This window comes from Meles meles, chromosome 1 (assembly GCF_922984935.1).
Source record: "Meles meles chromosome 1, mMelMel3.1 paternal haplotype, whole genome shotgun sequence".
Lineage (NCBI taxonomy): Eukaryota > Metazoa > Chordata > Mammalia > Carnivora > Mustelidae > Meles > Meles meles.
This window is the reverse complement of record NC_060066.1, coordinates 208,194,542-208,206,928: the sequence shown is the minus strand read 5'-3', so window position 1 is coordinate 208,206,928 and position 12,387 is coordinate 208,194,542. Positions and strand designations below refer to the sequence as shown.

Sequence of the window (12,387 nt, the reverse complement as noted above, 5' to 3'; positions counted from 1 at the left end):
GTAGACACATTGATACACTCTCAAACACTGCCCTGTGCCTGAACGTGATGTATTCACTCTGCTCAACTCAGCGTTTTTATCACTTTGGCAAATACCCAAGAAATATGACATTGTCTCTGTCCTAGAAAGTCTTTTCAGTCTTGTGGAGAATGAAAGACCTGTTCATTATCTGGTATCACGTTGAAGTTCTGTGAAAGTTGGCAGAAGGCAGACCACAACAGAGGGAGGAGTGTGGATTGTGGGTGGAACCGAAGGTAGGGACAGGATGTCAGTAGACAGCGGAGGAGAACAGTTCACGTTAGGAAGTAGCTAGGTCGGGGGCGAAGGGGCCCAGCCAACACAAGACAGAGGGAGGTCTCCCCAGAACAAAGACATGCATACGGGAGCATGGAGGATGATGCCCAGTTAAGGTGAAGCCGGGCAAGGAAGACAGAAGAATTTGGTGTTTTATTTCTTTGGCTGAGGAGGAACAGTTAATCCATTGGAACCATGGGAGATTGAAAGGGAGAGAAAAGCCCTGTTAGTTTTTTATCATTGAAGACAAAATACGTAATCAACCAGGTGCCACCCCCAGACGTTCCAGCAGTTACCCCCAGTTCTAAGTGGCATTGTGCTGGTGTCTGCATCGCTTACCGCTGGCCGCAGTATCGTTGATGTGGGAGGGAGGCCGGATGTGGGGAAATGCTGGTGCGGTACTGGACTCAGTTAAGGTTCTGTTTGGAGAAAGAAGAGGTAGTTTTTGTTGAGTGGTCAGTTGGTTTCAGGATTTAAAAAGATTAAATCAGTCAAAGCCAGATGGGTTCACAGAATGCTGCTGATCCTCCCCCGACCGCCCATCCCTGCCCGAGCTGTTCTCTGATTCTCTGCTTTGATGATTAATCTCCTTGTAAGAAAATTGTCCAACTGAAATATTCGTTGCTGTGGTAGATTTCCTAGCTTTTTATTTTTTATTTGGTGCCGTTTAGTGAACATTCAACCTTATAGCACAGACATCTTACCTTATGGCCCTTCGTGCTTAATTTTAAGATCTTCCCAGTCTTCAAAATGAAAAATGAATGTGCTGTCTGTGGAACTTCTAGAACTTGAGTTGGGAGCTAGACACACATGGGAGAGGTGTGGGCGTAAAAGCAAATTCCACTTGAAAAAACTGCCGCCTTCTCAATTTCGTTAGATTCAGTTACAAGCCCTGGATATCCGACTCTCCTACAACGATGTTCAGCTGTTTCTGGCCATTGCAAAATCCATCCCAGAGCAAGCTAGTGCTGCAGCGCCGGACCCAGGGGCCCTGGAGACCAGCTCTGTTAGCAGTTCCCTTCCCGGCGGGACTAGGGCTGGAGAGGAGATCAGAGAAGGTTCGAGACACACCCTAGATCCTGTCTTGGGTAGGTGTTGAACTGTGAACCCAACTCAGTCTGCCTAATAGCTCACCTTCCGGTTAATTGTTAAGATTGTCTTTTGCACAATTAAATTGTTCAGAGTATAATTGTATGTCATTAAGTGTAATTATAAGTATGATGCTGTAATTTTTTAAAAATTTAAGAGCAAATACAACACCCCAAACCGACTGCTCTAACCTACACTAGTTTTCCTTTTACCACTTCTTCCAGAGCTATATGGATAATGCTAAGGGTTAGTTTTAAACGTTGAGTTTTCCTCCATTGTTGTGTGGATAATACTAAATTTCAGTTTTAAACTTTGATGAACACAATCAGTATAGGGAAAAGACTCTTCAAAATTTCAGGATGCACTTTGGTAAGTCTCTAGGTTGGAGCCCATTTTTTTTTTTTTTTTAAGATTTTATTTATTTATTTTACACAGAGAGAGAGATCACAAGTAGGCAGAGAGGCAGGTAGAGAGAGAAGGGGAAGCAGTCTCTGTGCTGAGCAGAGAGTCCGATGTGGGGCTCCATCCCAGGACCCTGAGATCATGATCTGAGCTGAAGGCAGAGGCTTAACCCACTGAGCCACCCGGGCGCCCCTGGAGCCCATTTTTGCCTAGAGAAACAATGTTTTAGCCGCCAGCTTCTGAATTTCTTTTTTTTTCCCTTTAATTAGTGAGTGGATTAATTTCTCTAAAATTATTTATGAAAATCATATACTTTTTTTCCTAGAGTTACAGCTGGCTAGACTGCAGGAGCTGGGATTCAGCATGGATGATTGCCGCAAAGCCCTGTTTGTGTGCCAAGGTATTTGCACCAGGGTTTCCATACCTGTTGTTCATTTTGATAATATGCTTGCTTCCTGTCTCATCCCCCTGCATACCCACAAGGTAACTGAGAGAGCCGGACTGTATTTTGACTCCCCTCCATGGTTTTCTGTGCACTGAACGTGACCTTGGACAGGGCTTAGTGAGGAGCAGCAGTATTTCATAGGGGATGAGAACTGGGGCTCTGGAGCCGATGCTTCTGGTCTGTACTGTGCTGCTGTTTTGGTTACTCATTGGTGATTCGGACAAGTCACTTAACCTCTCTGTACCAGTGCTTACTTATCTGGAAAAAGAGGACAGGAGGACTTCCCTTGGAGGTTGGGTATAAACAGGGAGTGTCTCCAGAGCACCGCGGGAGAGCACCCGGCACACAGCAGCTCCTCCGATGCTGGTAGCCAGCGCTGCTGGCGGTCGTGGTCATGGTGCTGATGTGGACAGTCAGGGCTGCTGAGCTCCCGTGCGCCTCATCCTGGGTTTTCCTGTGGCATCTTCATAGCCCTTCGAGGTGGACATCACTGTCCCTGCTTCAGGTAGGGAAACTGGCTCAGATAGGTAAACTGGTCTGAGGTCACCTGTTAGTGAGGGGCTGAGATGCACGGAAAGCCAAGCCTGCCTGTGTTCTTTCTCCTGCAGTGGAGTCCCTTCCCACCTTCCTCTGTGCTGCCATTTTTCTTAAAACAGGAAGGTAAAGCAAAAGCTGCATTTTTTTTCTTGTCTGTACTTACATGTATGTTTCTCTACTTTTTTTTTCTTTAAGATTTTTAAAAAATTTGATTTGACAGACAGAGATCACAAGTAGGCAGAGAGGAAGGCAGAGAGAAAGGGGGAAACAGGCTCCCTGCCGAGTAGAGAGCCCGACGTGGTGCTTGATCCCAGGACTGAGATCATGACCCGAGCCGAAGGCAGAGGCTTTAATGCACTGAGCCACCCAGGCGCCCCTACTTCTTTATGTATTATATATATCCACACATATAGATGTATATACGTATAATATCATGTATGTGAGCAGATTGTAGTACAAATACAATTAATTGTGTAGCCTCTTTACAATACAGTTTTGTTGAATTACAGTTGCAGTGTTACTGCGTGTACTTAATGCCGTCACCTTCCCGTGTTATTAAAATTATTTGTAAACATTGATTTGTTTTTACATTGACCTAATGATATATTTTATTTTATTTTTTAAAGATTTTATTCATTTATTTGACAGACAGAGGTCACAAGTAGGCAGAGAGGCAGGCAGAGAGAGAGAGAGGGAAGCAGGCTCCCCGCAGAGCAGAGAGCCCGATGTGGGGCTCGATCCCAGGACCCTGGGATCATGACTGGAGCCGAAGGCAGAGGCTTTAACCCACTGAGCCACCCAGGCGCCCCGATATATTTTATTTTTATTTTTATTTTTAAATTAAATTTAAGTTTTTTGGTGTTCCAAGATTCATTGTGTATGCACCATACCTAGTGCTCCATGCCATACGTGCCCTCCTTGATACCCACCACCAGGCTCACCTAATGATACATTTTAACTTAACTCTTCTTTGTTTTTCATTCTTTAAATATTGTACACAGTTCTGTAATAAATATTTTTGTGGTATGAACTTCTGTCTGTATCTTTTAGTACTTCCTTATAGAGAGACCTTGTAGAATAAATACTGGATCCAAGGGTATAACTATGTTTTTCAGACTTTTTATTCCATTTGACAAATCTTTTTCTAAAGCGTTGTACCAGGCCGAACTCCAGCCAATTCGGTGTGAAAATGCTGGTCTCACAGCACAGTTGTTCACATTAACTATAACTTTTTTCCTTCTGAAAAAAAAATGAAGGCGGATCTAGTTATCTGGCATTCCTTAGCTTTGTTTTCACCTAGACGTCCTGTTCGTTAGTTTAATTAACTTAATACCCCCAAGTGTTTACATTTTCTATTTTTCTCCTTTAACACAACATTTCTTTTTAATTTCTAAGAGCGTTTTCGATTTTTATTAATTTTTATTTCTTTAGTAGCTAAGGTGTCATTCCTTCCATCACAAAAACGATAACAGCAACTAATATCAGTAGAGCCTTTGATATGTGCCAGGCTCTGCTCAGAGGAGAAGTTTACTTGTCTGTTTCCTCCTCGTGGCAGCCCTGCGAGTGCGTGCTATTGGGCACAGACACCAAGTAACTTGCCCAAGATCCAGCATCTTCTAGGTGCTGGAATCAGAAGCCAGGCCACCTTCTAGGGCACGTGCCCTTAACCAGTTACCCCTGTGCCGTGTATTGGCTTCTAGTAATTTTTGGATACGGGGTTACATTGATTTCCTTGCCTTTATAGCTTGAGCGATCTGGCAGTGCTGGGGATGCGAGTGGCTGGTATTTTAACAGTGATATTACACACGTGCCCTTCTCATTGCTCTTTGTTCTCAAGGAATTCCTGATTGGTGGAGAAGACAAAGTATGTACAGAGTAACACATTTGAGAACAGTCACAAAATAGCACCTCAGCACAGGCAGAACTACGCAGTGAAGATTACATACTTCCCTACTGAGTGACATCTAGAATTTGGGTCCTGTCTTTTCCTCTCCTCTCTTCTCCTCCGATAGATGTCATAGTAGAGGAGGGATGGCTCCTGGAGGCATTTTGAACCAGATCACGAAGGGTGGTGAACTTGAGTGGAAGGTGTGCAAAGGGGCTGCGTTCTATTTGCCTAGAGACAGAATTCCTATGCTAGTTTTTTTTCTTCTTTTCTAAGTCTGAGAGTAGGTCCATCTGGGGGGCGGGATTCTCTTGGGCTGTCCAGTAGGTCCCTTAAAACGTTTCCTCAATGAGCTGCTTGAGTAGCTGTGCAAGCTGGCTGAACTGATGGCCTTTACATTTTCTTGAAGGCCAGCTGAAAAAGGCGGCAAGTTGGTTGTTTAAGAATGCCGAACCTCTGAAGTCTCTCTCCCTGGCTTCGAGCAGCCGCGACAGCCAGGGGCCCGTGGCGGCGCGGCTGATCTCCGGGGTGGAGGTGAAAGCCGAGAGCGTGTGCATCTGCTTCATCGACGACTGCATGGACTGTGACGTCCCTCTGGCTGAGCTCACCTTTTCCCGTGAGTATTTTCCCGACGTTCAGGCTCGTCTTGAAGATTTGCCGTGATTGCCGAGTTATTTGGGGCCTGCCGTGTGTGTGTGTGTGTGTGTGAGAGAGAGAGAGAGATTCATGCTCCCTGCTTAACAGTATGGGTGAAATTCAGATAATGGTTTTACATCTGTTTTTCATTATTTGTATTTTAAAGAGATGTGTATTTATTTGCCATATGTGGCCTTCAGCCTCTAGTTTGGGAATAATAGACATTGTCATTGATGAAATTTCTGTTCTATTAACAGCTCTAGCTAAATAATTCCTGATGTCTCCATTTTGTTTATCTTTTTATGTATGTAAAGCCTGCAGTGAGCCCTGTTACTGGAGGCACTTAAGAGATAAGCTCAGAAAATGCTCTGCCCTGTGTATGTTTGAAAAGACAGCACGCGGAGTCTTACTAGAACATTCACCTCACAGTGTCCCCCATAGGGCACTGAGAGCTGTCCTTCAGTAGCAGCAGGGGACGAGGGGACGAGGACCTCCTCCTCGATGGTGTCATCATAGGCAGTGTTCGATGGGGCTTCGGTGGAGAGTCCATGAAAACCTCACCACTGGGTTTACTTTCAATTTTCTGCTGTTTTGACCTTGCCAGCGTCTTTTTCCTTTGAGGAAAATTCCATCCTGGGGATTGAGTTGGACCCTTTGTACAGGGGAGAGGCTTCCTTTTCCCTGTGCTCCAAGGCTCTATAAGGGCCACGTGATTGAGAGTAACAGCTGGGATTTTGACGGAGTATCTTTTCTGCAGGGAATAATTATTCTTATTTTTCTACAGTAATCTTAAAATTTTGAGCTAATCTTTGTCAGGATATAACTGCTCTTACCAGTCTGCCTTCTGATTTTTAGGTACTCAGGACGAAGTAGGTTTTTTATGTTCCTGCAGACTTGAGATACACAGAGACACCTGGGTGCTGGGGCTGGGCTGGGACAGGAAGGAGGCGGAGGAGGCCTTTGCCTCAGGCACGACATTGCAAGGGTGTCAGAAACTCAGGAATTAGGACAAATAACATTTTTTTTTAAAAAGATCTTATTTATTTGATAGAGAGACAGCGAGAGAGAGACTACAAGCAGGGGGAGTGGGAGAGGGGGAAGCAGGTTTCCCCCGAGCAGGGAGTCCGATGCAGTGCTCGATGTCAGGACCCTGGGAGCATGACCTGAGCCGAAGGCAGACACTTAAGGACTGAGCCACCCAGGCACCCTGACAAATAACATTTTAACACAGTGTCCAAAAAAAAAAAAAAAAAATCACGGGCACCTGGGCAGTGGGTTAAGCCTCTGCTTTCGGCTCAGGTCATGATCCCAGGGTCCTGGGGTCGAGCCCCGCATCAGAGTCTCTGCTTCCTCCTCTCTCTCTGCCTGCCTCTCTGCCTACTTGCGATCTCTGTCAGATAAATAAATAAAATCTTTAAAACAAAAAATCAGAATTCATGCAGGGAGCCCATGGTGAACAAAATATCAAGATTCCGCGCACTTTCCTGTGAGGTCATCGGTATCAGCTATGTTTAACGTCCATCCATCTCTTCACTGAAACTTCGTCTGAGAAAGTTCGCCCTGGTTGCTCTTGCCCTACCGCTGCTGTAAGGTGTGCTTTCTTTGCAGGTGTGACCTTCCTGCAGCAGGCACGAGCTAGCCCCGAAGGCTACGCCCACTTCACCCTCTCCGGAGATTATTACAACCGGGCCCTGTCAGGTCAGTCCCTGCGCATGTGTGATCGTGGGGCTTAAAACCCACACTTCAGTATGTGCCTGAGCCTAGTTCTACCTAAATTGTGCCTGAGGGAAAGGGGGCGGGGCCGAGCAGGGAAAAGTGAAACACCGGGCGACTATCTAGGCACCGAAGATCGAGATTTTTTCTTTTTTCTGACATATCTGATACATTGCAACTGAGTTATACACAAAGAAGTTTTTCTAGTTAATTCTCTTTGAGGCTGGAGTTTGGCTCATTCTAGAACAGGGAATGGCTCAGGAGTGAAGGATCATTTGTCTGGCCCTGACGGAAGCTAGATTTCAAGGGAGATTTCTTCCCGTCAGCATTTTACACTTCAAGCATCCTTCCTCCTTGCTGGACCTTTTCCACTAGAGGCATCCTGAGTCCGCGATCGTGATAATCTGCCTCACCCTACTCCCTCATGCAAAACAGCTGATCAGAGCAGGCGATCCTTCTGGAGACACAGAACCTAGGTAACACTGCAGAGCGTTTTCAGGTTTTTTTTTCCTTCTCCTGGGAGGATCAAGGTAAGGGCCCATATACACGGACATTTAGGAAGCGGGGGAAACCAGGGCTGAGCAGTTTGAGTGTGAAGTTCTCTGCGGTAAGGGAGTGCTTAGTAGGTGTGGGCAGAGTAGAGCTGCACAGCCCAGGGCTTCGGCCTCAGAGTGACAGCTCCCTCTGATTTCGTCGGAGAGTGAAGCATCCTTAATTGTGCTGCTGCTGCAGATGGTTCTAGAGCACGTGCCGCAATTCCTTTTGTACGTTAGTTAGTGTTTTTCTCTCCTTGTTCTGGATTCACTTTCTGAGAGTGCTAGCACTCTGATTTCCCAGCTGTTCAGCAAGTTTAACTTTAGAATATTGACCCGCGTCTTACTAGTTGAGAGAGACTCTCATGGGGCATATGGAAGCCATTTTTCTGAGATTCACATATTTTCCTAGAGCAGATCTTGCTTACTTTTACAGTTACGTGGACAGTCAGGTCACTAAGTGCCGAATGGTGCGAGGAGACGAATGTACCAATTCGAGGCTATATATTGGATTGGATTCCTCTTGACCAATCACCTGATCTGTGACTGATGGAATATAGTTCGAAAACTGTTAAAAATGAGCTGTCTTGGGACGCCTGGGTGGCTCAGCTGGTTAAGCGTCTGCCTTCAGCTCAGGTCATGGTCCCAGGGTGTTGGGATCAAGTCCCACATCCGTCCGGCTCCCTGCTCAGCGAGGAGCCTGCTTTTCCCTCTGCCTGCCGCTCCCCCTGCTTGTGCTCGCTCTTTCTGTCTCTCTGACAGGTAAATAAATAAAATCTTAAAAAAAAAGAACAACTGTCCTGAAAAGTTGAGTCTTTTTTTTTTTTTAAAGATTTTATTTATTTCTGCGAGAGAGCGAGAGAGAGTATAAGCAGGGGAGTAGCACAGGGAGAGGGAGAAGCAGGCTCCCAGCTAAAGCAGTAGCCTGATGCAGGGCTCAATCCCAGGACCCCCGGATCGTAAGCTGAGCCGCAGGCAGACGCTTAACCAACTGAGCCACCCAGGTGCCCTAAAAAGTTGAGTCTTTAAAACCACAGAGAGGTACCATTTTTCTCTTCCAGCAGCCTGACAAAAATTAAGTGTGATGCCGCTGTGAGCCACAGAACTCTAACTTCTCTCCATTAGAGTGATAAATTAGTGCAACCACTTTGGAAAACACTCTGACATGTAGCAGGGTTGAGTATGAGCCTTACACGTCTTCTAGGTCTGTACCCCAGAGGCTGTCTGGCCCATGCGTGCTCGGAGACAAGCAGGAGACTGCTCGTGGTGGTGTTCCTCCTCATGGCTATAAAGTGCGGCCTCGAGGGAATGTTTCACAGCAGTAGAACGAATACGTAGATTGCGGTGTATCCATACGGGGAATACGGTTCACTGGGGAAAGTAACTGTGCCGCAGCTACGCAGCAGGGTCGCGAGTGAAGCAGCGAGGCACGCTGTTGGGCAGAAATAGAAACTTGCAGGAGAACACGTATGGCCGGATTCTATTTACGGAAAGATCCCCAGTAGGACGAACTCGCCAGTGTGTTCTGAAGAAATGCATGCGTGTGTGGTGAAACTGAAGGAGAGCAAGGAAGTGATGAAAGCTGCAAGCTGCTGTTTACTTGGGGTCAGGTGGGAGGGGCCGGTGGGAAGGGGGCTGACACCGGACCGCGGCACTCGGAGCCTTCCAAGGGGCGTATAGTTTTGGATTTCTTAAGCTGAAGAGCGGCTACATGGGGCTTATGGTAATTTTGTTCTTTAAACCGTACATAGGTGTTTTCATACCTTTTGTACTAATGACATTTTAAGATGAGAAGTTTGAAAAGCTTACGTTAATGAGTATCCAGTTATGCTGTACTTACTTATCCATCCAACGGATTCTTGATCGAAGGGGGAGAATCCAGTTTAAGGGTTACTTCAGCGGCCGACAGTACTTTTCTGTCCTGAGACCGAGACTCCTTTCTCCATCTTGAGTGGATCAAAAGCAGGTCGTGCCTGCTCTTTAAGAAAGAGGGCGCGTATCCTCTGTGCCCTTCTCCCTCCCACCTCTGGAAGAGCGTGTGGGGCCCGTACGTGTCCTTCCACTCACGTGCTCCAGATAGCACAGACGTCGGTAGGGTGACGTGTCGCTGAAGATGGTGCTTTCACTGCGAAAGCACATTGGAAATAGAAAGCTGTTAAGCTACAGTTTGTCCTTGCTGAGCGTTTGTGAACAGCGTTCCCCGGTAAGCTCTCCGCTATCTGCTGAACAGATGTCTTATTTCCTGTGTTCTTTTAGGCTGGGAGCCATTTATTGAGCCATGGCCATGCTCCGTATCTTGGCAACAACAGGCAGCTAGTCGTCTCCATCCTCCTCGACTGAAGCTGGAAGCCAAGGCCAAACCCCGTTTGGATATCAACATCACCTCTGTGCTAATTGGTGAGGAGGAAGTTGTCCCTAGAAGATCGGTACCTTTCTGTACATAAGTCACTTGTCCAGTAGACTGTCAATCCTGGGTTGGGAAATACCTAGGCCCACACTGGACATCACTTACTCACTGTGGCTGCTTTCCTGATACACCCTAACATGGCCTCATGGTTCTTTCCAACCCATTGCTCCAGAGCTGGTGTCCCATATTAATGCTTTCAGTGATCAAGCAAGAGCTCAGACTTTGGGAAGCAGAACACTCTATCTGGGCAGGATGAACTCTCTCCCTGACGATGCTTGGTCACAGGTTTTTCTTAAATGTCCTAGGAGTGAGTTTAGATTGACTTCTTTCAGGCTACGCACACACAGAATAATTCTTAGAAGGTACAGTTTTGACCTGGTCTTTATAGTAGGATAAGTTGCCTGTACTGTGTCCCATCAAGTTATCATGTTGACCTGACTCTGAAAATCACTGGGCTGAAGGGTCGCCAAGCTAACGGTGCGTGTTCTGACCATTTCTTTGAAAACAATGAAACGTGTGTTCCATGATTCCATGCGGTGAGTCGGAACCACTCGATGCTTGTACTTACGTCATGTAAGAGAAGAGTGATGTCACATACAATCAGGTATTGCCTGCCTTTGCCATGAGAAGCCACACTCTCTGTTTGAGTTAGTGATCTGCATGACCTGGGTTTTGGTGCCACTGCAGCCATCCGTGATAACACTGCCGCACATCTAGTCTGTCTTCAGTGTGCGGTCAAGGCTCTTGGGCTATCCGTTGGCTTATTCCACGTCAGAATATGATGAAGAGATTGAATAGTGAAATGAGACCGTAAGTTTATGGATCCCCAAATTTTAAAACCACTGTCTTACATGATCAGATTTCATTCATTAAATTTGCCTGGATAATGGATCTCATGATCCTTCTGTACTGTATTATTTTGATCCTATATTATTTCCTATATCATGTATTCATCTGGAAGTTTAGATAAAGTTGAGGGCAGCGTTTTAGAAAGCTACAGTAAAGAACTCACTTTGAACAAGAGAATTTTGTTGATACTTGTCATGAGCATGAGACACCAAAATGTCTTCCGAGAGGCATTCTTGTCTCTGGTAAAGCTGTTGTTGTTTTCTTTTTTTCACCTCCAATTCCTTATTGCTAATACTGTGCTGAAACCCAGAAATATTACTGTGACCTCTTCGTACTGAAATAAATCTTACGTATAGCCAACTATTGGAACTGAAAACCAAAAGCCAATAGTTTTTGTTCTAAAAAATGTAATATCTTAATAAGTAGAAAAGGCCTTTATCCAGGGATGGTATATCATAATTATTTGGTTAACTTGCTCTTCCCCTTGTATTTCTCCTCTCAAAACCGTAAAACCATTCCTGGAGATTGTCAGCTAGATTTCAGCTTCCTGAGATTGGTGGTTTTTTATTGTTTTTTTTTTTTTTCCTTTTTTAAAAAACCTCCTCACTGGCTTTTCTGTCTTGAAACCCTGTCCCTTAGCATGGCATAGCATACTCTTCTCAAGCTGATTCTCTCTTCTAGGCTGCTTTGCTATGTCCCCAATATGTTGGGCCAGAGTCACAGCAAAGTATTCAGTGTTTCCTAAAGTGTTGTGTGCTTCCACGTCTTTGAGATCTTTATGTATGCTGTTCCCTTGGCCTGGAATGTCCCCGCACTCCTAACCCCATTAGTAGGGGTCCCCACATCTCTTAACGTCCAAAGGTCCCCACATCTCTTAAGAGTCCTGTGGATCTTGGTATGTACTGTCCCACTTCTGCCAAAGCAGAATAAATCTTCCCCTGTCCCGTGCTCCTGTAGCATTTCATTTATGTCTTTGTTTTAGCTCTTTCCACATTATGGTTTTATGGTGATGGTTGTTTGGCTAACATTGATTTCTTCCAGTGGAGCATGAGTTCTCCAGGGCACAGACTTTCTGAGAACCCATCATAGTGCCTAGGACGCAGTTAGACATCAACAAAAGCTTGTTTTGCTAAACAGAAATTAATTTGACTTGAACCCTCAACCTTTTCTATTTCCGTACTTAATATCTTTGGGGAATTCTTTCTAGACCAGTATGTAAGTACCAAGGAATCGTGGATGGCAGATTACTGTAAACAGGACAAGGAAATGGATTCAACCACATCAGAAGACTGGATGGGCTCTTCAGTGGATCCTCCATGCTTTGGACAAAGTAAGATTTTTCTCTACAAATGTGTGAGTAAATAAGTCACTGTCGACCAACACAGCCATGTTCCTTCGAGAAATCCGAACAGAATCATCATTTTCTGTGAATGAACCTATAGGAAATTCTGACTATCTTCTGTAGTTCTGTTTTAATCTTCGCAGGAGACATTTTTCTGGCACAAAATACTGAACTTTTAATATGGGCTGTAATTCCACCTTTGTGGGAGAGAAAAGATCGGCGTCGTACAATTTTCTAAATTCTGGCAACATTGCG

General features: G+C 45.4%; 1 protein-coding gene across 9 annotated transcripts in view; it reads left to right on the top strand.

Annotated features, from left to right (window-relative positions):
* The window catches only part of VPS13D (vacuolar protein sorting 13 homolog D), a 256,878-nt gene that overhangs the window by 81,891 nt on the left and 162,600 nt on the right, over positions 1-12,387 (top strand). For all 9 annotated transcript variants that reach the window (XM_046008769.1, XM_046008742.1, XM_046008734.1 and 6 more), the window contains 6 exons: positions 1,172-1,382; positions 2,111-2,185; positions 5,062-5,268; positions 6,897-6,986; positions 9,791-9,931; positions 11,998-12,120. In XM_046008769.1, the coding sequence (XP_045864725.1) occupies positions 1,172-1,382; positions 2,111-2,185; positions 5,062-5,268; positions 6,897-6,986; positions 9,791-9,931; positions 11,998-12,120 (847 nt within the window). The remainder of the gene's footprint in view (positions 1-1,171; positions 1,383-2,110; positions 2,186-5,061; positions 5,269-6,896; positions 6,987-9,790; positions 9,932-11,997; positions 12,121-12,387) is intronic.